This window comes from Mandrillus leucophaeus, unplaced genomic scaffold (assembly GCF_000951045.1).
Source record: "Mandrillus leucophaeus isolate KB7577 unplaced genomic scaffold, Mleu.le_1.0 Scaffold60, whole genome shotgun sequence".
Classification (NCBI taxonomy): Eukaryota; Metazoa; Chordata; class Mammalia; order Primates; family Cercopithecidae; genus Mandrillus; species Mandrillus leucophaeus.
This window is the reverse complement of record NW_012106475.1, coordinates 5913080-5940824: the sequence shown is the minus strand read 5'-3', so window position 1 is coordinate 5940824 and position 27745 is coordinate 5913080. Positions and strand designations below refer to the sequence as shown.

The window sequence follows — 27745 nt, the reverse complement described above, 5'->3', positions numbered from 1 at the left end:
TTTTGAGACAGTCTCGCTCTGTCACCCAGGCTGGAGTGCAGTGGTGCCATCTCAGCTCACTGCAACCTCTGCCTTCCAGGTTCAAGCGATTCTCTTGCCTCAGCCTCCCGAGTAGCTGGGATTGCATACCCCTGCCACCATGTCCAGCTAATTTTTGTATTTTTAGTAGACACGGGGTTTCACCATGTTGGTCAGGCTGATTTCGAACTCCTGACCACAGGTGATCCACCTATCTCAGCCTCTCAAAGTGCTGGGATTATAGGTGTGAGCCAACGTGCCCAGCCTGTTTTGCTTTTAACTCTTGGAGAAAACTTCTGGTCCTCACTGTTAGCATTTCATTGACGCCAACAGAACAGGGACTAAGTTCTTACTTATCTTACTTAACCAAGAGAGGACAACAGAACAAGCCTTTGGGCCATCTGTGTGTAATACCTCCTAAGATCAGGGACTTCAGCCCGACTTCAGAGCCTACCCCAAGGCCTCTGAACATAGTTATAAACACAACTCTTCAATCACCGAAATCAACAGCTAGCCCAGTGACAGGCCATAAGACCTGATTCAAGGCACAATTGCTGAGTAAGTGAAAAAATGTCTGTTAACTGTATGTATCACTTCTTCAAAATATAAAGAAAATAATTACAATTGTGGCAGTCCTTGAAAATAGGAAGGTCTGTTACAATAAAACAATCATCTGCACCAAAACAATGCCTGGTCCTATTTTTTAATGAGTTGGCTTTTTCAAACCTGAGTTTTTCCCACAAATAAACAAAGAGACGTTTCCAATGAATCACATCAAGGAAGAAAGGGCTTCCTGCATTATGCTAACATCTACTAAAGAACAGAAATCTAATGCAAGATGCATCAAACGAGGACAAAATCTCTGGAGACAGGATCCAGCTGGCATGTTGATGCCATGTAGCTTGGAGCTTCTGCCAGCATTTCCATTACAAAAATCCTATAATCCAAAGCCACGGCAAATTGAATAAAAAGCTAATAATTAAGTTGTTGCCCCTCTCCTATTCCAGAAAAACAATTTAAAAATTAAATTGTACACATAGATATGAGAGAATTATGCCACTGGCAATGCTAATTAGTTTGGAATTTACAAAAGACTCCCTACATCCCAATCCATTTTTCTGCCTTTATTTGAATTTCAATATTTTTCACTGTGTTGTTGTTATTATAAAAATTGCTTTTTAGGGGAAAAACTCTAAGAGTCTTAGAATTATAAATATCTGAGTTAAAAAGATGCTGAAAATAATCTAGTCCATATCTCCTGATTCTAAAAATAAAGAAACTGTACCTCGGAGGAGTTACAAATGGCAGAGCCCAAGACTATGGAAATAATAACTTCATTTCATCTCTTCTCAAATCCCATGGAGCTTTGTTTCCATAGAATTTATATACAATTGCCTTTTATTAGGAGGCTATAAAAACATGAGATATACTATGCACTTGTCCTTAGGAAGAAGAACTTTATAGTTTCAATGAATGTTAAGTAAAATCTTACACAAACACAAGGCTAGCATTTTTCACAGATATGGATAATGCCATTTAGATATTAGGAGGCGACACAATCAAATCTTGGAGCTGAAAGGGATTTTATGTATTTTTTCAGCACAACCACTTTCACATACGAGGTGACCAAAGACCACTAAGGTCATGATATATAAGATCATCTGATTAGAGGGACAGAACCAGCATTTCCTAACTCCTTACTCAAGGGTGGCTCTATTAAATCAAGCTGACTTTTCTATATTATAGTCTGGTACAATATCTGATATTTATAAAAAGCTTTGGTGTTATAAAATATCAATTCATGACCCTCTTGGTTTCCAAGGCTGTGCACTATGGCCCCCCCTATTATTTTCAGTCTCCTTCTATAGTGTAAAGGCAACCTTTTATCTCAAAGACTACCATCTCCATTGATTTCAAAAAGGCAAGACAAAAATAACACAGACCTGCTTGGGTGCAGTGACTCACACCTGTAATCCCAGCACTTCGGGAGCCCAAGGCAGGTGGATCACAAGGTCAGGAGTTCAAGACCAGCATGGCCAAAATGGTGAAACCCCATTTCTACTAAAAATACAAAAAAATTAGCCGGGCGTCGTGGTGGGCGCTTGTAATCCCAGCTACCCAGGAGGCTGAGGCACAGAATTGCTTGAACCCGGGAGGCAGAGGTTACAGTGAGCCAAGATCACACCACTGCACTCCAGCCTGGGCGATAGAAAAACAAAAACACAGACCTGGTCGCTTTTAAGATGAGCTAAGCATGACCAGCCAAATAATGCAGAGGACACGGGCATCCCTGTCCCTAACGATCAGGTGAAACTTGCTTTTTGTGCATTCCTCCTTGCTGCCTCTGGCCACTTGTCAGACCCTTTTGGCCAGGCTGCACTGACTGAGGACTGGTTCACCCATCTGAAAGCTAAAATCCTCAACCTAAAGCCTCCTTGAATCACATCCCTTGGTGATACAGTGTAAGCACCCTCCTCGCCACTAGCTGTAAGTCTTCAATTAAGCTACGTACCTCTTTGGGCCTCTATTTACTCATGGATGAAATGGCAGGGTTCTCTCCAGCCCTAAACATGGTATGATCTATGATTTAAGGGATAGTTACTTCCATAAAGGGAGACGGAGAGGTAAATGAAGGTGGCCTCTTGATGTACTGCATTCGAATCCCGACCCTACTTCCTCTGTCTCTGCCCAGCCAAACCAGTCTGCCTGCAGCAGGGTAGAGTCACTTTTTTTTTTTTTTTTTTGAGATGGATTCTAACTCTGTCACCCAGGATGAAGTGCAGAGGTGTGATTTTGGTTCACTGCAACCTCTGCCTCCTGGGTTCATGCAATTCTCCTGCATCAGCCTTCTGAGTAGCTGGTACTACAGGTGCCTGCCAGCACACCTGGCTAATTTTTTGTATTTTCAGTAGAGATGGGGTTTCATCACGTTGGCCAGGCTGGTCTCGAACTTCTGACCTCAAGTGATCTGCCCGCCTCGGCTTCCTAAAGTGCTGGGATTAGAGGCGTGAGCCACCATGCCTGGCTAAGAGTCACATTTTAGAGTGGGTGGAAGAATGTCTGAGTGGAAAGAATTGCATGATCCCCACGAACAACTGGAGGGGCCAAGGAGAAATTGGCAAAAGACAGAAAAAGCAGAGATGCTCAGGAACAAAGCAGGGAATGTGGGAGGAAAAGCTGACTCATGTCTCAAAGCGCAGGCTCAATCCTAGATTTTATCCTGCCAGGACAAATGTTAGGGAAGTCAGAAATGCTACAAGAAATGCTATCAATAAGTACTTTTCCGCTGCATTACACTGACGTGGGGCGGTTTTGAGACGAAGACTTACTGCCTACTCAAAGGATGGAGCACACAGCAAAACTAGAAACATCCCTTCCATGTGTCGTCCTGGAAGACTTGTCCAAATTATGATCTTTGCCTGCATAGCAGTGAGGCAGACACATAACTATGAAACCACCATCTGGAGCTAGATTTATCAGTTTTACTTCCTGGCTGTGACCAAGCTCAACCAGCCATTGTCTAGCTCAAGGATGTCCAATCTTTTGGCTTCCCTGGGCCACACTGGAAGAATAATTGTCTTAGGCCACACATAAAATACACTAACACTAACGATAGCTGATGAGCTAGAAAAAAAATAAAGGTCCATGCATAAATGTATAATGTTTTAAGAAAGTTTACGAATTTGTGTTAGGCTACATTCAAAACTGTCCCGGGCCACATGCAGCCCATGGGCCGTGGGTTGGACAAGCTTGGTCTAGCCTATCCTACTGCTTGGATCCCAGCAATGTACAACTCTGGGTGAGGACTCTTCACATCTGTAGTCACTATAAATTTGTATATTTATTATGATAAGTTTCTGGCAGGTGACAGTGACAGTATGGGTTTTGAAGAAATGGCAGCAGGAGGATCATGTGGATTAGCAGCAGGACGGTTGGTTCCAAATCCACATAAAAGCACATTATCAGCACACAGAATCCTGAATTTATGCTTATATGACCTATGCTTATGTTAGCTAATATCTACCCTGGTGGTGATATCACCATAGCTCTATTCAGGCCCCCCAGATGTCTCAGGCCCCCTAGATGTTGCACCATTGTTATCAACATGACAGACAACCTTAAAAAAGTGAAAACACTAATAAAATGAGACCACATGAAAAGACAAAAGTCCGTGTTCTAGCAGTGGTCACCTGTGGAAACGCCAATGTTTGTCTGGAAAATTTCAAGAATGCAATAACCTCCCTCAGGCTCACTGGGGGCTTCTAAAGAGCTCTATCAAGGGTCAGAGTTAAGAATAACATTGCTAGGGGTGTCACCATTACCGAAAAAGGGGGAGACTCAATTCAGAATCTAAAACACTGCTAAAGGTAGGGTCCATCCACACAACACAAATCTAGAGCACTTCAGAGGGCAGGATGAAGAACTAGATCACCCAGCAAGGGTGAGAAATGAGTTTCCATCTGTGCCTCACCTAAATAGGTCACACTGAATGACTCCTTGTAGTGACAAAATGTTAATGATTTATCCTCAGTTTCAAAACTGAACATATTTTTGATGTTCTCTTTTTTAAAGTAGGGTTTATTGAGGCATAATGTACACAGAGTAAATTTAATCCTTTTATTGCACAAGTCTCTGGGTTGGAAAAACTCACACAATCCTGTAACTACTAGCACCATCAAGATATAAAAGTTTCATTGTCCCCCAGATTCCTTCATGCCCCTTTGTAGTCAACTCCTATCCCAACCGCGGCAACCAGTAATTTGATAAAACCAGACTGTACTGTAATACAAATTTCCACAGTGTTTAGACTCCCCTTTATACATCTATCATATTTCATTGATTTGAAGACACCCCCCGCCACACACACCAGAAACTCTGAAATGAAAATTTACAATTAATGTCATTTTACATTACAATTGGCAACAATTTTTGTTTTTAGAGATACAGGAAATAACAATGTGTCTTACAACCTACGGTGCTTAGAAGAAAATCAGTGAAATACAATACTAAGTCTTTTATTTTGAAACGTTCATTGAATACTTACTACATGCTAAGCATTCTTCTAGGCACTGGAAATACAAAAATGAACAGCATGGTCCTCAAGGAATTATCACTTGAGAGGAGGAGACAGATAATTATAATGTAATATGATAATGTCTATAGCAGAGCATTATCCACTCACTACGACTAAGTAAAATTATCTCTACACTGGCCACTCTTCTACCTTCGGGAAAAAATTTCCCCAAATCATATCCTTCCACGTAAAAGGAAATAAGGATGAAAGCAGTTACCATTCAGCTTCACTCTACTCATTCCAAGAATGAGTTACTGCCACACCATCTGACATATTGCCTAGAAACAATCCAATTATTTTCTCCATAATACTATGCTGCTGTAGTAGAGAAGTCTCATTTTAGTGTTCAACAGCTGCAAAGCTTTTGATAATATTGAAGAGAAGTCACTGAAAATAACTGCTCAATCTGTGAAAGGCAGATGTCCCCAATCCTTCATAGACATGCTTCAAGGTCCCCAGATTCTTCCCTGGATAACTTTTAAAGGGGAATGCAGAGAAGGAGAGTGAGTGCCCTTACCTGGTTCTTGAAAGTGTTCTTCATTTGACAGAGTTCTGGACAAGATGAGTATTAATGCTTCTTTAAATTGGTCAAAATGTACCTAAAAAAATAAAAATAGATTTAAAGTAATTTCCACAGCTCTAAGCATGCAAACCTATCTACAAGGTACCAGAACTGTTTTCTTCCCATCCTGACAGCCTTGAAATGAGTCAGAACCCAATTTGTTGCCTTTTTCATTTCTCTAAAGACAGAAGGGAAAATAGGCTGATCATTTTGACACCTGGTGCCATAAACACTCATATCAATATTTATTCACCCCCAAGGAAAAAAGCTATATAGCAAAATCCTCTTTATAAACTCAGAAAAAGATATATTTTAAACTCTTAGTTCCTTTTATTTTTCTGAACAAGACCAGAAGAGAAAGATGTTAGGCTAGACATTAGAAAAGCCTTCCCAAGCAAACGATCCAATGTAATGGTGTCCCAAAGACGCTGCCATATCTTGAGATATTCTAGAAGGGAGTAAGCTGTCTTTTGAGGATGACTTGAATAGAGTCTTCCTTGGGGGAAGGTATATAATATTTATTTCCCAAGACCCCTATGACTCCATAAATAAGCAAAAATCAATAGCAGATGCACAAAGGATAACAGAATCTTAAGAAGTATTTCCCTGAATTCTTAAAAAATAGAGTTATCTTGATTGAAGTTGGAAAGAACCTGAGTTTTATTTAAGTAAATAGGCAGAACTAGGATATGACTTTGTTGAAAAGGTAAAAGCATTTTCTTTATGGCCAAGGATATTCTATAACTTAAATGTCTGTAATCTCACCCTGGGTCTTCTCATCACATTCTAGTTTGATAATGTGGCACCTATTGACACAGAACCCCCATGTAAATGCAAAATTGGTAAATTTGTAATTTGTACTGTTACGGGATGGGTCTCTTTGGATGTCATGACAAAACACTGCCCAGAGGTTTAATATAGGTGACAGATAAACTTCCAAATCAAATTTACAAAAGCAGCAAATTTCATTAGTTATTGAAACAGTGGACAAAAAATCATATCATGTCTTATCTGTGCAAATCAAAACAAGAGAGGAATCCATTGAGATTTATATGTCATGAAATTGTATCTGCTTGCAATTTACCACATTCTCCCCAAAATATATGTGATTTCTCTACTATGTTAGTTTTGATTGATTGGAATTACTGAAATCATTATATTGCATATATTTAAGGTGTACAACTTGATGGCATGATATATGTATACAATGTGAAATAATTACCACATTCAAGCTAATTAAAATATACATCACCTCACACAGTTACCTTTATACAGACTTAAAAAATCTACATAACCTAACGAGCCAGAGCAGAAGCCTGTCAAGGAAAACCAGGCACCTGCTAAAGATCCAGGGAGATACAATCCTTGAAAGGGTAAAAGATTGTGGAAAGGCAGGCTACATTAATTAGGTTTCACATTCAAACAGCCTGGGGGATGGAGGGGAGGTCAGGTCCTGCTACTGTCCCAGAGTCAAAAATAGGCTCCAGTTAACATGGGCAAAGCCAGCTTCCCAATCAGCCAGTTCACAAACATCACGCACTCAAGAGCTCTGGCACTCAGGGCCACTTGACAGGCATCTATAAATTTCCACAGAATCATTCACTCTTCTCAGAGCAGCCAGAAGCAGGGTTAGGAGGACACACAAAGGCTCTACAGCCAGGTGGGTCCAGGCTCTAACCCTAGCTCTTCCTTCACTGCCTGATGTGAATTGGCGACGTTACAAAGCCTCTCCAAGCTCTAGTTTGTCTGTCTGGAAAACTGGGGACATCTAACAACTGATACTTATTATTCATTCAATAAATATTTATTGAGCAGCTGCTCTATGCCAGGTACTTGGCCCTGGTGACACCGTAGTGAATGAGAGTGACAAGTTCCTGTGCCACGATGCTCACAGTCTCAGGAAATGTCACAGAGAGTCCAGGCAGCTGCTAAGAGCACTGCACGTATTTTATGGTATTTATAATACTGCCTCCCTGTGTTAGGAAGATAAAATGAGAATTGGGTAAAGTATCAAGAATGTCCTGGGACTGTAAGATACCCAGCAAGTGGTAGTTAATAGTACCAATAGGTATAGTAATAAGGGTGACTGACTCTTCCCATCATTTTTATAAAGAATCAGGGCCATGGCCAGGCACAGTGGCTCACGCCTGTAATCCCAGCATTTTGGGACGCCAAGACAGGTGGATCACTTGAGGCCAGGAGTTTGAGACCCGCCTGGCCAACATGGTGAAACCCTGTCTCCACTAAAAATACAAAAATTAGCTGGGCATGGTGGCGCACACCTGTAATCTCAGCTACTTGTGAGGCTGAGGCAGGAGAATCGCTTGAACTCAGGAGGCGTAGGTTGCTGTGAGCCGAGGTCGAGCCACTGTACTCCAGTCTGGGTGACAAGAGCAAAACTCTATCTCAAAAGAAAAAAAAAAAAAGAATCAAGGTCATATTTTCAAGCAAAGCTAATGGCTATGAGAGAGACCGAGATAGCCAAGGGTGAGTTGTCGGGGCGGCAGCAGGGAGGTCCGAGGGCCTGCCTTCTCCTCCGGGATCTGTGGAGTTGCCCAGCATCAGAGAAACTGATCCAGTTTGCTATATTTAGGGACCTGTAACTCTAGGTTTCTTCTCTCTTTTAAGGATATTAATGGAGGGGACTGAATGAAATGTAAATCTCTCCTTGCTAGAGTTACAAGTTGAACATAAAGAAGGTTCTCTTTCAAAAGGAAGGTGTTTGGAGGATTTCAGATCCTTTACACTTGACTCTGTGGGTCTCCCCGGGTCTTCTAAAGGTGTAAGTTTTGATGGAGGCCGTTGGAAATAACCTTCCTGAATTTGGTCCTGACATAGTTCAACTCATTGTTCGAAGGTCACTCAGTAGTCCATGTACCTCAATTTTACTTTCCCTGACAAATGACAAAGACATCTATAATCTGGAATTGATTCTAATACACTTCCAGCTTTACATGAGGCCTAAGTACACCTTAAATATGGTATGACAAATACACAAGCTTTTGAGACAGTAAAAGCTTCATTTATGTGGAGTTTATTTCACAGCCTCACCTATCTGGAGTACAGCAGACAACCAGGAAAGAAACACAGGGGGTCAAAAGCTGAGGGAGGTGCCATAAAGCCCAGGCACTCTTCCCATAGAAAATGCCACAGGACCAGCTCAGTATTTCTACATTCCTACTCTACCTGATTATTATAAACTGCATAATCCTGCTTCCCAACTCACTAGATTGGAAGCAGCAAATAAAAGACAGGGTCACTCCAAGCTAAAAGTACAAGGAGTAATTATTAACATATCAGCCAGGTATTGTGGCGTGCACCTGTCATCCCAGCTACTTGGGAGGCTGAAATCAGAGAACTGCTTGAGGCCAGGAGTTTGAGACCAGCCTGATAACATAGCAAGACTCCATCTCAAAACATAAAAAATAAAAAGAAGCAATTATTGACATATTGAGATTGAAGAAAGACATTAACTATCCTCCTTCAAACAAAAATAAAGTATAATACTTCTTATACTTTACAAACATATTTTTAAAACTCTATTAAAAACTACATAAACTATAAAAAAAGACAACATGTGCATTCAAAAACTTAATAGGCTGGGGTTGTTTGGTGTTGGGGCATGTATCCATGCTTAGTGTTGAGGCAAGGATTCATTAAGTGAATCCTGAACCTATTACTTTTTTTTTTTTTCAGATGGAGTCTTGCTCTTGTTGCTCAGGCTGGAGTGCAGTGGCGCAATCTTGGCTCACTGCAACCTCCGCCTCCTGGGTTCAAGCAATTCTCCTGCCTCAGCCTCCGGAGTAGCTGGGATTACAGGTGCCTACCACCACACCTGGCTAATTTTTTGTATTTTCACTAGAGACAGGGTTTCACCATGTTGTCCAGGCTGGTCTCGAACTCCTGACCTCAGATGACCCGCCCGCCACGGCCTCCCACAGTGTTGGGATTACAGGCGTGAGCCAACGCGCCCAGCCTTGAGGGTATTACTCTTATAACACAGAAGAAAAACTCATGGGTCAGGAGATTTGAAATGATCATGAACAATCTAATTGTGTTTAATACACTCTTGTATATGATAAAACTAAAATTTTGAATCCCCAGTGGTCAACCTTTTGTGTTTTTGGTCTACCATTAAATGGGGTAAAAGATCCAGCTATTAAACAATTTTATGGGCTTTTGCGGTGGTTCACACCTGTAATCCCAGCACTTTGGGAGGCTGAAGTGGGCAGGTTGCCTGAGCTCAGGAGTTTGAGACCGGCCTTAGCAACACGGTGAAATTCTATCTCTACTAAAAAAAATTAAAAAAAAAAAATAGCTGGGCGTGGTGGCAGGTGCCTGTAGTCCCAGCTACTCGGGAGGCTGAGGCAGGAGAATTGCTTAAACCCAGGAGGTGGAGATTGCAGTGAGCTGAGACAGCACCACTGCACTCCAGCTTGGGTGAAAGAGCGAGACTCTGTCTCTGAAAAAAAAAAAAAAGTTTTTTTTTTATGAATGTGGGTCATGGATAATGCTAGATGAATGACAGTATTATCATAGGTTCAGTCTTTCCTAGACATTTTGTCATTTGAATCTCACCATATCCATGTGACACAGTCAAGGCAGAGACCCTACCTCAAAATTGAAAGGTGAGAGGTAGAGAAGGCATGCACCAGGCCTCTGACTGGACTCATCAGAGCCCAGCAAGCCTGCCTGGCTCAGGCCCACTTCCCTCTTGGTCTGACCCCTCAGGGAAATCCCTTGCTGCTGGAAGTCAAATCCTCAACTTCACACGAAGCCATCAGGTGTAAAGCACACATCAGGTATAAGGCAGGATCAGGAGATACATGATCAAGAAGACATATAACCTCTGCCCTCAAGGAGTTTATCAGTTACCCCATAGATTCCAGAAAGTGGAAGGGTAGAATGGGGAAAAAGAGAGGAAGGTTTATTAGTAACTACAAGATAGAAGCTGGTATATGCCTGAGAGAGACAAAAGCTGGTAGGGGCCTCTGATAAACAAGCATGTCCTACTTGGCCAATACGGAGGAAAAGAGGGACAGTTTTGCAACGCTTGAATTCTCTAAAATCTTCACAGACAGAGATTAAAGGTTTCCAAAAGTTACTTATGATGTAGTAAATCGGCCTCATTTTAGATGAAAAGGGGCTCTACAAAAGATTAAACAGGATTATTAACTCAGAGGCTCTTCATAGCCCAATAACATCTACTTGGTTGAATTCCTCTTTTCCCAACAAAAAGTCCGAAAATTCACACACCACACAGCAGCTGGTCCAAACCATTAGAGCAGCTTAAGTCTTGCATTGATCTTTATTTTCCTTCTTGCAAGTGTAGACACTGGGCCCTTGGATTTAAATAGCAGTAAATGCCTCATCTTTCAAAGAGATAGTTCTCTTGTGGAGGAGGCTACTGCTATTTTCCATCAATGCTCATGAACACTGATGTGGTGGAAAAGCCCCTTAGGGCACAACCCAGAACCGAAATGTTGATGAACGCCCCCCACCGGTGGGCTAACTATGTTCAGTAACTGCAAAGTTTTAAGTACCATTTTTCTCCTCCAAGGCAGCTTTACTACTGTATTTTGTTAAAAATTAGAAATCTTCACACATACACAATACAATTAAGTCTCACAAGGTAACAAGTTTCCGAGTTGTGTATACACTGGTTGGTACCTCTTCATCTGAATAATAATTGCTGCCATTCATTTTGCAAGCATTCCTCTACCTTGTATGCCTCAAAGGGCAGTTTGCAGCAATGGGGAAACTACACGACTGATGAAAACCACACATGACATTTAAACTAAATTAAGAGGAAGACCGGTCAAGTCTGATATTTTCGGTCATGTGTCACCACCTCTTGGGAGAAATTTACCTCATCACTTTTCCTCTCCACATTTCACAGGAATGCTTTTTTTAGAAATGCAGTTTGCTTTTTTTAAAAAAAGAACTTAAGCATCACACAAGAAACAACTTCAAACCAAACACACACACAAACCCTGTAACAGGAAGTGGAACAAGGAAACTAATGTTGCATAAACCCATCTCGTGCAATCGTGGAGATCAAATGCAGTTTCCTCATGTGTGAAGGCACTACTGGAAATAGACCCCAGGTGGGAGAACTCAAGCTAGCTCTAAACCAGGTGAGTTTATGAAACGAGACAAAGGTCTATGTAACTAATACAAACTTAGTAGGTTTGTCTTTACTAATATCAAGAGAAATTAATGAAAGAAGATTCAAAACATTGTGTTAATTGAAATGGCTACAGAAATATGGACTTATCAGAAGTCAATGCACAGGAAAGTGCTTACAGTATTATGCAAAGAGAAATGACATAGACTAAAAAAGAGGCAGTTTCGTAATGAAAGATACACTTCAATTTTATTCTAAATCAAGTATTCAGGTTATTGTAACTTGAATTGTTAACTTAATATTACTGTATTTAATATTCATTTATTAAATTGTAATATTATAACTTAATATTCATTTACTGCAGATAATGTAGAGAGAGGCAAAGGCTATTTTAAAAGGTAGGTTTATAAAACCTAAAGCAACTATATGAAGCTGTACTCCAAGACTGATCCAAGGAATCCTATTTACAGATGGAAATGAATTCAAACCACCACCATGCAAGAGGAACTTCTAGCAAATCTATTTTTCACTCTAACCATGTTTCCCGGTAAATCATTACTAGGGAGTCACTATTTATCAAAGAGTCATTCTAGGTGTGTAGAGGGTAGGAGAAAGGAGCACACAGCCAGATACAGCAAGTTAACTGTGTCCTTGGCTCTATGATAAGCCTTTGATACACACAAATCTCAGTCCACCTTCATCACATTCTTGTAAGGGAAATAGTCTTCCCATTATACTGATGAAAAAACTGAGGCTCAGAGTATTTAAGATAACATGTTCATATGGTTAAAAAGTGGCAAGAGCCAAATAGCCAAGACAATCCTAAGCAAAAAGAACAAACCTGGAGGCATCATGCTACCCACTTCAAACTGTACTACGAAGTTTCAGTAACCAAAACAGCATGGTTCTGATAGAAAAACAGACACATAGACCAATGGAACAGAATAGAAAACTCAGAAATAAGACTGCACACCTACAACCATCTGATTTTTCACAAACCTGACAAAAAAAGCAGTGGGGAAATGATTCCCTATTTAACAAATGGTGCTAGGAGAACTGGCTAGCTATATGCAAAAAATTGAAACTGGACCCCTTCCTTACACGTTATACAAAAATTAACTCAAGGTAGATTAAAGATTTAAATGTAAAACCCAAAACTATAAAAACCCTAGAAGAAAATCTAGGCAACACCATTCAGGACATAGGCATGGGCAAAGATTTCATGACAAAAACGCCAAAAGCAACTGCAACTAAGCAAAAATTGACAAATGAGATCTAATTAAACTAAAGAGCTTCTGCATAGCGAAATAATCTATCATCAGAGTGAACAGACAACCTACAGAATGGGAGAAAATTTTTGTAATCTATCCATCTGACAAAAGTCTAATATCCAGAGTTTACAAAAAACTTAAACACATTTACAAGAAAAAAACAAACAACCCCATTAAAAAGTGGGCAAAGGACATGAACAGGCACTTCTCAAATGTAGACATTCACACAGCCAACAAACATGAAAAAAAGTGCAACATCACTATCATTAGAGAAATGCAATGAGATGCCATCTTACATCAGTCAGAATGGCAATCAATAAATAGTCCAGAAACAATAGATGCTGGTGAGGTTGTGGAGAAAAAGGAACACTTTTATGTTGCTGGTGGGAGTGTAAATTAGTTCAACCATTATGGAAGATAGTGTGGTGATTCCTCAAAGATCTAGAGGCAGGAATACCATTAGACCCAGGAATCCCATTACTAAGTATATACCCAAAGGAATATAAGTCATTATATTATAAAGATATATGCATGCATATGTTCATTGCAGCACTATTCACAGCAGTAAAGACATTGAATCAACCCAATTGCCCATCAGTGATAGACTGGATAAAGAAAATATGGTACATATATACCATGGAATACTATGCAGCCACAAAAAGGGACAAAATCGGCCTGGCATAGTGGCTGAGGCCTGTAATCCCAGCACTTTGGGAGGCCAAAGTGGGCGGATCACGAGGAGTTCGAGACCAGCCCGGCCAACATGGAGAAAGCCCATCTCTACTAAAGACACAAAAAATTAGCTGGGCGGGGTGGCACGCACCTGTAATCCCAGCTACTCAGGAGGATGAAGCAGAATCGCTTGAACCCAGGAGGTAGAGGCTGCAGTGAGCTGAGATCGCACTATTGCACTACAGTCTGGGGCGACAGGGCAAGACTCCATGTCAAAAAACAAAACAAAACAAAAACGCACAAAATCATGTCCTTTGCAAGACATGGATGGAGCTGGGAGCCGTTATCCTCAGCAAACTAAAGCAGGAACAGAAAACCAAACACCGCATATTCTCACTAATAAGTGGGAGGTGAACAATGAAAACACAGGGACTAATTGGTAGGGGGCGGGGGGCAGGCGGGGAACAGCACACACTGGACCTGCGAGGTGTGGGGCAGGGAGAGCATCAGGAAAAATTGCTAATGGATGCCAGGCTTAATACGTGGGCGATGGGTTGATCTGTGCAGCAAAGCACCATGGCACACATTTACCTATGTAACAAACCTGCACATCCTGCACATGTACCCCATAGCTTAAAAGTTAAAGGGAAAGAAAATGTGACAAGAAGGGGAACCTGAATCCAGGACTGACTTCAAAGCCTGTGCTCTAACTGTATACTATCTGCATGTGGTGTTGGTAGTGTTTGGGCAGCAGGGTGAAGGAATGGAGATTCACTTTTGCAAATTTGGAGTTTGAGGAAATTGTGGAGATACATATTCAAATGCAGGGGCTGGGAAATCTAGGATCCTATCCTGGTACTGACTCAAATGAGTCATCTGACCTTGGAAAAGCCAAGGTTTCTCTGTCAGACAGATGAACTCTGAGGTCTAAAATCTGAGGCAGACACTGAAGAACTTTAAGTCCCCTCTGTCCAGACAGGAAGCTACTCATAAAAGTATCCATGAAATAATGATGAAATCTAATGAGCGTCCCTAATCGTAGAAATAAGACATTCTGAAACCAGGTCGGTAGAAGAGAATGGTCATTTAGCACTTGTTCCTGCCGTTCTGAGTCCAGGCCTTCCCAACAGTTCTCCCTTTTGATCTCTGTCACACTAAACATCTCTGACAGACACAGCGACGTACTGTACACAAACACACACTTAATGCTGCAATGAGTTTGATGAGAAAGCATTAATACAGAGTCAAAGCAAGTTGAGCAGTCTCCTAATCAGGTCTTCTTGTCTATAAATGGGAAACCACAGACCCTTACGAGTTCAAAGTTAGAGATTAGATCCAAGTCTATATATGCAAAAAACCTCCTCCTAGCTATCTTTTCTCTCCCACAGTATAGGCCATTTCCCTCCGCGGGTTTAAGTCTCCCTAGCCTCCCTTCCACAAGTCAGAGACAACCAGTCTGACTTTTGTTTGAGTTATATAATGACAACCCCATCAGCAGGACCACTATTACAAACTAATGGCAGTTAATATTGAATGTAATTTTGCATACAGAGAACAAGTCCAAATAAGCACCACAAGAAAGTTCTTCTCCATTTTCGATTTACACTTCAAATGATTAAAATGTATATAAGAAAAAGAAATCTTAAAAAGCTTTCGAGTTGGAAACAAATCCACCACCTGAAATTAATCAAGAAATTTATCAAAGAACTTCAAACCCTTTCAGAAATGTAAGAGAATTGAGTTATATATATTTGTACAGCTATTAAATTTTAATACTAAAAATTTCAACACGTCTTTGATTACCAAAGTCGATATATCTATGGTACTCTAGAAACCAATGGTGATTTCTGCTGCCTGGAGGCTTATTCTCACTTTAAAGTGTGCCAGGGACATAGCGTATTTCAGCATCCAAATCCATTTTAAGAATATAGCAATGAAACTCTTCAGAACTTCAGGGGGCTGTTTTGTCTCAAAGTTGGTATATTGTGTAAGGAAAGAATGTTTTTTTTGAAACGGAGTCTCGCTCTGTCGCCAGGCTGGAGAATAATGGCGCCATCTCGGCTCACTGCAACCTTCGCCTCCCAAGCAAGCGATTCTCCTGTCTCAGCCTCCCAGGTAGCTGGGATTACCGGCGCCCACTGCCACGCCGGCTAATTTTTTGTATTTTTAGTAGAGACGGGGCTTCACTGTGTTGCCCAGGCTGCTCTGGAACTCCTGAGCTCAGGCAATCCACCCGCCTCAGCCTTCCAAAGTGCTAAGATTACAGGCGTGAGTCACCGTGCCTGGCCAAGAATGCATTTTTAAAACTGGATATGGCCAGGCGCGGTGGCTCATGCCTGTAATTCCAGCACTTTGGGAGGCCGAGACGGGCGGATCACGAGGTCAGGAGATCGAGACCATCCTGGCTAACACGGTGAAACCCCGTCTCTACTAAAAATATTAGCCGGGTGTGGTGGCAGGTGCCTGCAGTCCCAGCTATTCGGGAGGCTGAGGCAGGAGAATGACATGAACCCGGGAGGCGGAGCTGGCAGTGAGCCAAGATTGCGCCACTGCACGGTGGCCTGGGTGGCCTGGGTGACAGCGAGACTGTCTATCAACAACAACAACAACAACAACAACAAAAAAAAGAAAAACACTGGATATAACTAAATATTTCAACAAAACCAAGGCAAATTAGCTTCATGTCCTGATTTCTAATAAAGGAGATAGAGAGGTATGCAGAAACACTTCATTTAAGCATCTACAACTAATATGATTGCTTGGATAAAACTTGGTTCATGGTTCCCTTAGATTTTCGTAGGATTTGCTCCCCATGCTACTCATTTGTCATATATATTACCCGACTAGATTGTAAGTTTTTCAGTGTCTTGAGGAGCCCCTTGGGATGAGGCCTCACCTAGCTGACAGGTGCTTAACTGATGACAGAGATATGATGGAACTCTTTTCATAATCTAGTGGTAAACACATATTGGCAATATCCCTTTTCCTTCAAATCAGGAATCCACAAGCTTTAAGCATTTTAAACACCTGTACAGTAACCACCTTGCTCAGGTGAATATGGTTTCAAGCTATAAAGCAAGACAAATGAATTGAAACATAATTTGGAGGGAAATGACCTATCAGTAAAAAACATAGAAATGGCAAGTTGATTTAAGAGTGAGACTTTCATTAACAACTGTTAAACATTAGGCCTTAAAAAAAACCAAGTTCTTGAAGATGGGTTGTAAAATGTAAAAATAAATACACAATGTTTGTATTCCTGGTTGAGCGAGACAATGCTTTTCATCGTACTTCTTTTTCAAGAAAAAAAGGAGTAATTTAGCCCAAGTCCAATAGAGGTAAGGTGGATTTGTATTTGATTTAAAAATTATATTCATTAAGATAATTCAGCCTAAGTCCCATAGAGGAAACTTGGAAGTTGTATTTGATTTAAAAATTATATTCATTAAGATTTAAAAGACAAAATTAAAGCCAGAAGCATCCAGGAAGTTGATGGATACTAATGCAGCCAAAAGCCAACTTAATGGAAAACTGTAGTTTACGGTAAATGTAAATATTAATAACTTAGACCCTGATATCGTTTGGCTGTGTCCCTACCCAAAGGTCATCTTGAACTATAGCTCCCGTAATTCCCATGTGTTGTGGGAGGGAGCTGGGGGGAGATCACTGAACCGTGGGGGTGGTCTCCCCCATACTGTTCTTGGGGTAGTGAATAAGTCTTACGAGAGCTGATGGTTTTGTAAGGGGTTTTCCCTTTTGCTCGGCTCTCATTCTCTCCTGCCTGCCACCACATTAGGTGTTTCTCTCCTCCTCTCATTCTCTCTCACCTTCCCCCATGATTGTGAGTCCTCCCCAGCCACATGGAACTGGAAATCCCTTAAACCTCTTTTTCTTTATAAATTACCCAGTCTTGGGTATGTCTTTATCAGCAGTGTGAAAATGGGCTAATACAGACCCCATGCCATAAGACTACAGGAATGCCTCACAGGCAGGACATACACAATACATATTTGTTGAATTAATGAATAGATTAATATATACAGATTTGTTATGCTACCATTTCTTTCTTTCTTTTTAATTAAACCAAGCTGCTAACCCTTATAAATTTTTCTAAAGAAATATCTTCTAAAGAGAAGAAAGATGACTGGCAGTAAAAAACACTTATAATTTTACAACTATAATCCCTACTGTATGCATCATGAAAATGATAATACTTGGATGACTCCAGTGAATCCTATGGTATTTTATCTTATAATTTAAAATTATAGACCATATAGAGTATCTTAATAGCATATGGCCAAGTTTGTGTGATCATCTGAGGAGAATAATTTGGTTTCATTAAAAAATGCAAATTTAACAGTAGTGCATTAACTCATGCCAACCCCCGACTCTCAAGACCATCACCAGGGACCTCCCGCATGAAATCAATATGCATCCATCTATTTAACTTTTATCACTGGCTCACTAAGTAAATATCACACTATAGACCACTTAAGTTTTCATTATTCAGGCAAATAGCAAGCGTCAAAAGCAGGCTGGTAGCGTCAAGTTGTTAACAAATCAATCGATAACTATTCCCTGTTTGAGTCTACCAAATGAAGGTAAAGATGTGCAACATCTGGAGAGCAAACTGTTGACCTGCTGCCAAGGTGCAGTCTGTTTACGGCGTGGCATTCCATATTTATGCAGGCTCTAAGAACACCACTCAAGGAAACCTTAGTTGTATCATGCCTTTTCAGGCTTTAATGAGCATTAAAACAGATCAGCCCATTGATACTATCCTTTAGACATCAAAGGTACTGAGATCCCCAAGGACCATACCGGGAGATGCCAGTTTTTTTGCTCCCCACAGGGTCTAAGACTGAGGCAGAACTGGAAACTATGTGACTGCATGACATGCGGAGGAGCAAATGGTTCAATCTTCAAAGCTTCATTTTAAGATTATTAAAGGAAGATTTTTAGCTTTTTATGGGGACCACATGTATTTATAGACAGCTAACCCTCCCTCCCCCATGAGAGGCCAAGAATGGCTCCAGTTTTTGCAAAGAATTCACATTTTTTTTCCAAGTGTGAGTCCCATTTAACATCACATTCATGTGCCAAGTGCCTGAGAATATCATCTTTTGCACATTAATTTCAGGATGATGGCTACTACTGTCTGTCTTAGGTTACAGAAAGCCAATATACGGTACTATATCTGAAGTCACTTACCTCCCTTGTCAGCTAAAAGACAGCAAAAATGAAATGAAGAAAAGGAAGTTCAGTCATTAGAATAAAGTTAAGCCTCACGACTGCTTCCTCAATTTATACGTGATAAAAACCAGAATGAAGCAACAGAGTGTAAAAAGTGTTGTCCATCTTTCTCTCTAATCATTCTAAAATCCAACAGCAAGAGATCTGACTCAAAGCCATACAAACAAAGCTATTGATAATAAATAGCTATTAATTATAAACAAGGCAAAAAATAAAAGCTATTAGTTATAATTATGAGAATGGAAGGCAATCTCAGGTCATGGCAGATCAAATATCCACCATTGGCAAGAGGAAAAAAAAGACCCTCTCTCACTCCTTACTCATATCTGTGACTTGATCTATGGTAATAACATGACTATTTGTCATCAAACACAGAGGCTAACACTGGCATGCACACACACATCCCTGCTGGAAGCAAGTCATGCTGGGTTTTAAATGAACCTGCACTGCATTTATTTACCCTGCTGTCTTATTTCCTGAGTAGAAGGTTTAATTAATGCTTCACCCAGAAATAATCCACAGAAGAAATAGCTTCATTGGGAGTAAAAGTCATAACAATAGCTTTCTTACTGCATTTTCTTTCTCTTCAATGGAAATCTCACCCTCCTCCTTTCTGTCCCAGTGATGAATGTGGAGTCAATAAAATAAACTACAAAGAACAAGACAAAAGTTGGAAAACATCCTTTCATTATCTCTTTTTCTTTATCTAAGATGCTCACTGTACACCATAACTCCAGAGCACAAATTAAAGCAGGCCCTTGTCACCCTAGCAAACTGGGCTGTGATGCCACATCCATTACATTCTTCTTTTTATCATGTAACAGCCAGGATGCTAGAAACAAGTTGCAACATGTGTGGTCTGCCCCACCCCCAACACCCTGGCAGAAACCGCACCCCACTTCCCACAGCCCATGTTCTTCCCCAGATCTTACCCTGCCCAAGAGGTTGTCCTGAAGTAACGTCTGCTGCAGCACTGGGGCCACCTCCTCCAAGCTCAACATGTGGCAAAGGTCGGTGAGTTCTTCCTGCCCCAGGGACCCTGTGCCCGTCGTGTCAAAACTGTCAAACAGCTCCTTGAGTCGGGCCTCATGCTGGTCCTGCTCCACCTCATCCATCCCATAGCCCACAGCGCTCACCTGTGCAGGACAGAGACAAGGACAGGTTGTGGCAGCCTCTCCAGTCCTACTGTGGTCACCCCCTGGCACATTCCCCTTCTCTGTACCCCACCAGTCCCCAGGGAATACTCAGGAACACCCAGTTTCTGATGCACCCCACAGCAAGACCTCTGGTCTCTGCAGGACCAGCCCTAGCCAGTGACACTCCCACATGCACTCACACCAGGGCCACATACACAGGGTTAGATCACACTGGGAGCAACATTACCAGAATGATGGGGTCATGTACGGTAGGAGACACCCTCCTCTCTTGCCTGGTTCTCAGGCGGACAGCCAGACTGCCAAACTCAAGGCTGAAGGTAGTTCTCTCCCAGCTCTTCTAGCCCAGGATTTTAAGAAGGTGAAAAGCCACTTAGACCACAAGACTATTCAAGTGAACTAACTGTTAGCAACAGCAGACTGTATGGTCACAACTTCCATGCTAGCTGGCAAGCTTTAGATAACCTGCCCCAATGTTGCAACTGATCAGCGTGGCCAAGCTGATTTGTTCTACTTCATTCAGCGTAGATGGCCCCCATCATAGCTAGACTGGAGGGCTGCAGCAAGAGGCTATGCTACAAAACCACCTCCCTGTTTACATGAAACCAAATGCCTTTTACACGAGTTCCTCAAAAAGCAACTCAATTAACTTCACTGGTGCAATTACATGAGGTGTGACAGGAAGAATATTCCCTGAAGATTGCTTTAGTCCTAGCGAGTTTTAGGTAATGCTTAGTTGCCTAGAAAAAAGGGAAGACACTATTTCAACCTTTCAGACAGTGAGGTTTAAAGGAGCCACAGACTGGTTTATATGAATCATACAGCATCTCAGGGAACCTCCACTCACTAGAGCATCTCACCTCTTTATGCCTGGTTAACCTGTCTTCCGTCTCTCTCACCTACCCATACTCCAGGCTTTCCATTTTGCCACCTTCCTTAGGATCAGTAAAAAATTGGAGACATCAAAAACTGAGTCATTTTTGTTAAAAATATACATCATAAAATTCCAAGGAGCTCGTATTTTACAAATGAAATCTTTTTTTATTTTTCTTTGCATGACAATTCATTTTTAATGTGCTCGATTTTCCGATGAAAGCCTGAAGCCTGCACATCTGAAGGTGCCTTCACCATGACGCAATGGATGCCAAACACAACACACACCCTTGGGACGGTGACCTCAGCCATCTGCAACAAGGCTCTCCGAACCAGTCCCTTGACTATAAAAAAGCAGCAGCTTTCACTAACCAAGCGTCTTTAATCCAAGTCAACTTAGAGAAAACTAACTTAGAGGTGATCATCCGTACAGCAGATCATTACAACACGAAAAACGTAAGCTAAGATGTTGAACACAGCCAGAACTGAAAATAAAAGAGCTTTCTAAAACAAATCAGCGTTGCTCTAGGTTGTATTTGCTTTCTTTCCACAGACAGCTGTTCAAAACTTGACAAGCTAGAACAGAGCCATGATCTTGCCAGGGGTTTCAGCAGAACTGGGTGGACACAGAAGATAAATGTGAACAGCTCTGCCACACAGCTCAGTTTTTACTGGGGCCACTCATTAAAGTAAAGCAACATGGCACAATTTTGGTCCAGGTTCCTGGTCTTGGACAGGTCTCTTCTAATTATCAGTTTTTCTGTTACTAAGGTGCTGCAAGCTCTGGCTGTCTTCCCAGGATTGGTCTGCTGGGTTAACTAATCACTATGTAAATGTTTTCAAAATAAGTTGAGAGTGTTATATAAACATCAAAGCCTCAGAAAAGAAATACCAAGTTGTTATGCAAAGCCACAGGAGTTAAGAATTTAGACAAGGCCAACATTTGGCTAACGAGATTCACTTAGAGTTCACCAGTTAATTGTCAACTAAGATCTGCTGAGAATCCCCAAGGTGCTCCGGGATTTTCAGTGTTGGTAGCTCTCAGTCTCACTCTGAGTTTTACAGTCCCCTGGGCTGTTATCTGACTGATTTCATAAAAGCAAGACTCTTCTTTTGCTTGATTTTGCATATATGTTTAAAAACTCAAAAGTGAAAGAATTCTAACACTTCCCTTTTTAAAAATTACTTTTAAGGGGCGGGGATTTGTCCAATGAAAGAGAGGAATAAAACACTTATGTACTGAGAAGTCCTGATCTTATCCACAGTGTCGAATTTGATATACTATCATGACCGACTCTTTGGGAGGTCATTGGATTTTCACTAAATCAAACCTCTTTCATTTTATGGCAGCTTTCTTTTCTTTATCTCTTCATTTCATCTCCTTCCTTCTCAAAACACTGTGCTTGACTGAAGGGGAGAAAAGCACCACTCCTGTGGAACAAATGCTCACGCTGAAACATCCAGGAGATGTTACTCATGGTGAAAAGTTGTCAGTGGTACAGAAGGCATTTTTACTGGTTGATATTATTTCCCAAATGTTCATCAGTAATTTCATGTGCAAGAATTTTTTTTTCTCCCCACTTGGCAGAAAGTTCTTTAATGATAAGCTCCACGTTCCTATTTCTTTTACATCTTCCCCCAAATGTATAGTACAGTCAGTCTGTTCTTCACGCCAGGGATTCAGCAAATATCATGGATTGACTTCCTGTATGGATCACTCCTTGAGAGGAAACATACCCTTAATAAGGTCTACAGAAGTGGGCATATGAAAACTTTGGAATGTCTATTTCTTCCACCAACACACCTCCACTTCCTCCACCCTATCCTTTCTCAAAGGCATTTTCAGCCTTAGACATAAGCAAGAAGTAGAAAGCCAACACCAACTGCCAATCTGTACCGTGCAGCGCTGTCTGAAGTTTAATTCCATAGGCTAGTAATTAAGTAAATGGATTCACAAACTTTGGCTGCATTGTCTTGCTATGGGATGGAACTTTGGAGGAGAATCTATACTAAAACCTTTCTCAGGTCCCCTCGATTACAGCATGAGAATAACAATGTGCATCTGGAAGGTTTGTTCTGAGAGTTAAATGTGGCAAGCAAGCGAGAGTGGCTAATCCCAGAGAAAGCTGATACAAGAGGGAATTTAAAATAACCAAGAGAATATCTGCAGCTACAAAGGAGTGGTAAACTGAAGAGGAGGTAACAAGTGAATCATCTACAGATCTACCTCCAAAGAAGCAAAGCAGGAGATGTGAAATGCTGTAGAACAGACTGAGAATGGGCAGGGAGTGTACTATGTACATAAACATCATTATATTACTAAATGATAATGGCAGCAGGTAATGTTCAGAGCTTCCTCTATCTTTAAAAGCAGGTTATTGATAAATTTAACATCAAATAAAAGCAGAAAGCTGAACTGTAATTCGGAATTACTTCTGAACATTTACTATGAGTCTGGCCTAAACTAAGTACTTTATGTATCTCATTTAATCCTCCCAATCCTTAGAAGTAGATATTCTCATTTTCCCCTGCAAGATGTAGAAATTGGGGCTTGACAAAATTAAGCAATTGTCCAAGGATACAGCACTAATCTCCTTGAACAAAATGGAGGTAGAGCCAAGATTTGAACTCTACTGTGACGCTCAATTATATTATCCCTCAATCCTACACATGCACATAGAACACATGAATGAGACCTCTGAAATGATGCCATTGGCAAACCACTTATCTCACCTTCATGTGTCAGCCGGTTGAACAGTACTAAGCAGCAGAAATCCCCACAGAACACCCCATGGCCACAAACGTTTCCAAATTGGAATTGAGAAGCAGAGTTCCTTCCTCCCCACCTCCCTTGATCCATTTATTGAATAATTATAGCCTACAAGGCACCAGGGATATACAAATAGAATACACATCCCCTTTTTTTCTAAAGCAGCTTTGGGATTCAGGGCATGAAAGAAATAAATTCTTATATAAAAATGATCATGAAGCGTCCCATATCTTCAATAATGGGCATTGTCTAGGAATTGATAATTTGTAAATTACTTCCCCTAAATAAATACTTAAGTATGTATAATCTGTGCAATCCAATGCTTTTCAGAGTCAAACCCTAACTGGTACCCACCAGAAGCAGGAATCTTACTCAGAGATTAAGAAAGTTACATTTTGAGTGAGAAATTCTCCAAATTGCAAAGAAGAACTCCAGTGTTATGAAGCCTGCCATAATAAACCTGGGCCTCTCCTCACCATCTACCTTTCCAATCAAATTGTTAGAAGGCTTTATGACTCTTTTGGAATGAAAAAACCAGTATGGGCAATATTTTGGAGTTCTAACGGGGGATGGTTAAATACGAAGCAGATGCACAGAACCATTAATCAAAACATTTACCACTCAATAACCACCCATCATGACAATTATTCTGAGCATTTTCCTTCCAAATAACTCAAAATAAGGCTGCCAAAATGCTGCCGACTCTGACAGTAGTGTTCACTACCCCAGCTGATGAAATCACAGTGCCAAATAGGACTGCAAACGAAATAGGTGGAGGTGTGACCAGAATCATGAGTGGATATGTGGATTTATGAACTTTTCAGTGTTCAACCAAGGGACAGAAAGGAGCTTGTAAGAATGACACCCCAGCTAAAGGGGACGTCTGTTCTGGGCCAGAGGAAGTAAAAAGGGGACAAAGTCTTGCAAGTGAAAACCAAATAATAAATATGCACAATGCCAGAGTCCCTAGCCCAGGCCTTTTATTTCCCTTCCAGATGGTTCAGCAGCTGAAGAGCTCTGCGGAATGTCTGCATGTCCCCTCGGCTCAGCTGCTTTCCTTGAGAGGGCATCATAATAGATGCTTTTGGACCTGTGTGCAGACATAGCTGTTGGGGGTCCACAGACCAGGCAGTGACAACCAGTGACTCATTTACTTACTCTACAGCTGATGTGATGAACACCAACAAACCCCACTTGGGCAAAACTCTCCATTTATGCCTTTAGCTTTCACCATTTGGCAACTTGGAGCCTAATAATGCCAATGATCAAATTAAAGTGTTTCTTTTTCTTCTCTCTTTTCCGCAAATACTTTAATTGGCTGCAAAGATTTTCAGGCTCACCATATTGGACTAATTTCAGTATAAAGGAAAGAGTGACAAGGATAAATTCAGGTTTAGTAAAAGCTCAATAGAAAAAGCAGTTGCAGCCATTTACGAGTTTATATAGGAGAATACTTCTGCCAAAAACTAGTGCTGCTTAGCAGCAAACTGATTACTGTCAGAATGCCTCCTCTCTGCTCAGTGTCTCACCCCTAACTGGATACCAAAAGCACAACAATATCACTCTGAATGAAATCATGGTATAAAAATATAACACAAAAGCTTAAATGCACAGGAAAAAAGTCACATTAAATAAATTTGAAAAAATGCCCAGGAATGGTGGCTCACGCCTGTAATCCCAGCAATTTGGGAGGCTCAGGCGGGTGGATCACGAGGTCAGGAGATTGGGGCCATCCTGCCTAACATGGTGAAACTCCATCTCTACTAAAAATACAAAAAAAAAAAAAAAAAAAGCATATACAGGCCAGGTATGGTGGCTCACGCCTGTAATCCCAAGACTGGGAGGCCAAGGCTGGAGGATCGCTTGAGCCCAAGAATTAGAGATCCCCATCTCTACAAAAAAATTAAAACATTATCCAGGTGTGGTGGTGCACACCTGTAGTCCCAGCTACTCAGAAGGCTGACGTGGGAGGATGGCTGGAGCCCAGGAGTTGAAGACTGCAGTGAACTATGACTGCACCACTGCACTGGAGCCCGGGCAACAGAGCAAGACCCTCTCTCTAAACACACACACACACACACACACACACACACACACACACGCAGGCACAGTGATGCTATGGTGTCAGAAGTCAGAAGGGTGGCTGCTGCAGGTGGGGAGTGAGCTTGGGCATGGAGGGGGGTCAGGGGACCTCTGGCTGCTGTCACGTTGGGATGCTCGACCTGGATACTGGTTATACAGACCGGACCTGGGCTTGGGGATGCTGGTTATACAGACCTGAACTGGGCTTGGGGATGGGGCTCACCTTGGAGAGGGCCACGAAGGGGAACTTGTCCATCTCCAGCCTGGTCTCCTCCCCAGGGTTGTGGTGGAGCTGACCCTTGAGGATGCGGGTGGCCGTCACTGTGGAGACGCCCATCCCTGCGGTGGGGAGTGGGGGCCTCAGTCTCTCGTGCTCCTGCCTCTCCAATCAGCCTACTTGGGTACCCAGAAGTTCTCTAGTTTGGTACCAAGGCAGGCTTGGGCAGTTGGCACCGGGCATGGCTCTGTAAATGTCAGGGAGTAGCCCCTCTCTCCCTTACCTCCCAGATCCTCAGGGGGCTAGCTGGCAGAGCAGGCCTCTTGAATCCACAGCCTGGCCCCTCATCCTTTTAAACACCCTTCCTCCCGAGCCCCTAGCCCCTTCAACGCAGCCCCCTTCAACTCAGCCTGGCTCCCTGGGCTCCTAGCTAGGTGTCCTGTCTCCCCACCCCCCCACCCCCACAGGCCCCCGGGCCTCACCATCTCCCAGGAACATGATGACATTCTTAGCCACGTTGGTGTTGAGCTTCTGAAGCTCCAGGGCATATTTCAGTGTCTCTTGCGCTTGGTCTCGCCAGTACTTGGGGTCTTTCTCTTTCTCTAAACAGAGAGAGACACAGTTACTTGGCAGGGTGAGGACAGCCTCCCATCTCCAGACATACAGATCCCCCCACTTCTGACTGCTCAGGCTGGAATGCCTGAACTTGGAGGAGGGTGCAATAGTTGTGCCCCCAGACAACACACCTGTGGTTTATAAAAATGTGCCATCCAGATCCTCCAGAAAAGCTCGTGGACCCTGGGGTCTTCCGCTCACATCTCAGAATGAAGAAACCAAGGCTCAGAGACAACGAGCGACTTGCCCAAGGCCACGCAGCACAGACAGACACTGGCAGGGCTGGGCTTGGCTCCAAAGCCCATGCTCATTCCTTCTACCCAGTAGGGAGATGAGCTGCTAAGGCAGCAAATGAATTGTGCTAGCACAATTAAGAGAGTAATGTTTAACCTATTCAATAAACTCCTTCCAGCAGCAGGGGTCCCCTGATGTAGCCAGCCATCAATTATAAACTCTGCTTAGCTTATTCATTAAAGTAGGCTCAGCAGGAGCCTGACTTGGTGGCAGAGTTAATAGCAGTGCTGGAAAGCGAAGCTTGCCTTTTGCTTAATGTGTCAAATTCAAAGGAGCCAGGTGATCTCACTCTTGTTAGTTCTAGATTAGTTATCAAGGATGACATTCTGCATCTCTCATCACCCGCCTCCATCCCTCTTGGCTGATAATGACTTCTGGATGGGGCTTTATGGTTTTGAGATAAAATAAGAACTAAGAACACTTCTTTCTCTCTCCCTCTTTCTCACGTGTGTGTGTCCAGCAACGAATCCACAGCTTTAGTGCCAGACAGACCTCAACTAAAACCCCAGCTGCCGGGCATGGTGGCTCACGCCTGTAATCCCAGCACTTTGGAAGGCCAAGGCAGGCGGATCGCCTGAGCTCAGGAGCTCAAGACCAGCTTGGGCAACATGGTGAAACCCCATCTCTACCGAAATACGAAAAATTAGCCAGATGTGGCGGTGTGCACCTGTAGTCCCAGCTACTCAGGAGGCTGAGGCAGGAGAATTGCTTGAACCCGGGAGGCGGAGGTTGCAGTGAGCCGAGATCACGCCACTGCACTCCA

General features: G+C 42.1%; 1 protein-coding gene across 3 annotated transcripts in view; it reads right to left on the bottom strand.

The window, feature by feature from the left end:
* Positions 1 to 27745, bottom strand: part of NIN (ninein (GSK3B interacting protein)) — a 112274-nt gene that overhangs the window by 80126 nt on the left and 4403 nt on the right. For all 3 annotated transcript variants that reach the window (XM_011999746.1, XM_011999749.1, XM_011999748.1), the window contains exons 2-3: positions 19910 to 20113; positions 5610 to 5691 (exon numbers count right to left, since the gene is read on the bottom strand). In XM_011999746.1, coding sequence (XP_011855136.1) covers positions 5610 to 5691; positions 19910 to 20092 — 265 coding nt within the window. In that variant the 5' untranslated portion in view covers positions 20093 to 20113. The remainder of the gene's footprint in view (positions 1 to 5609; positions 5692 to 19909; positions 20114 to 27745) is intronic.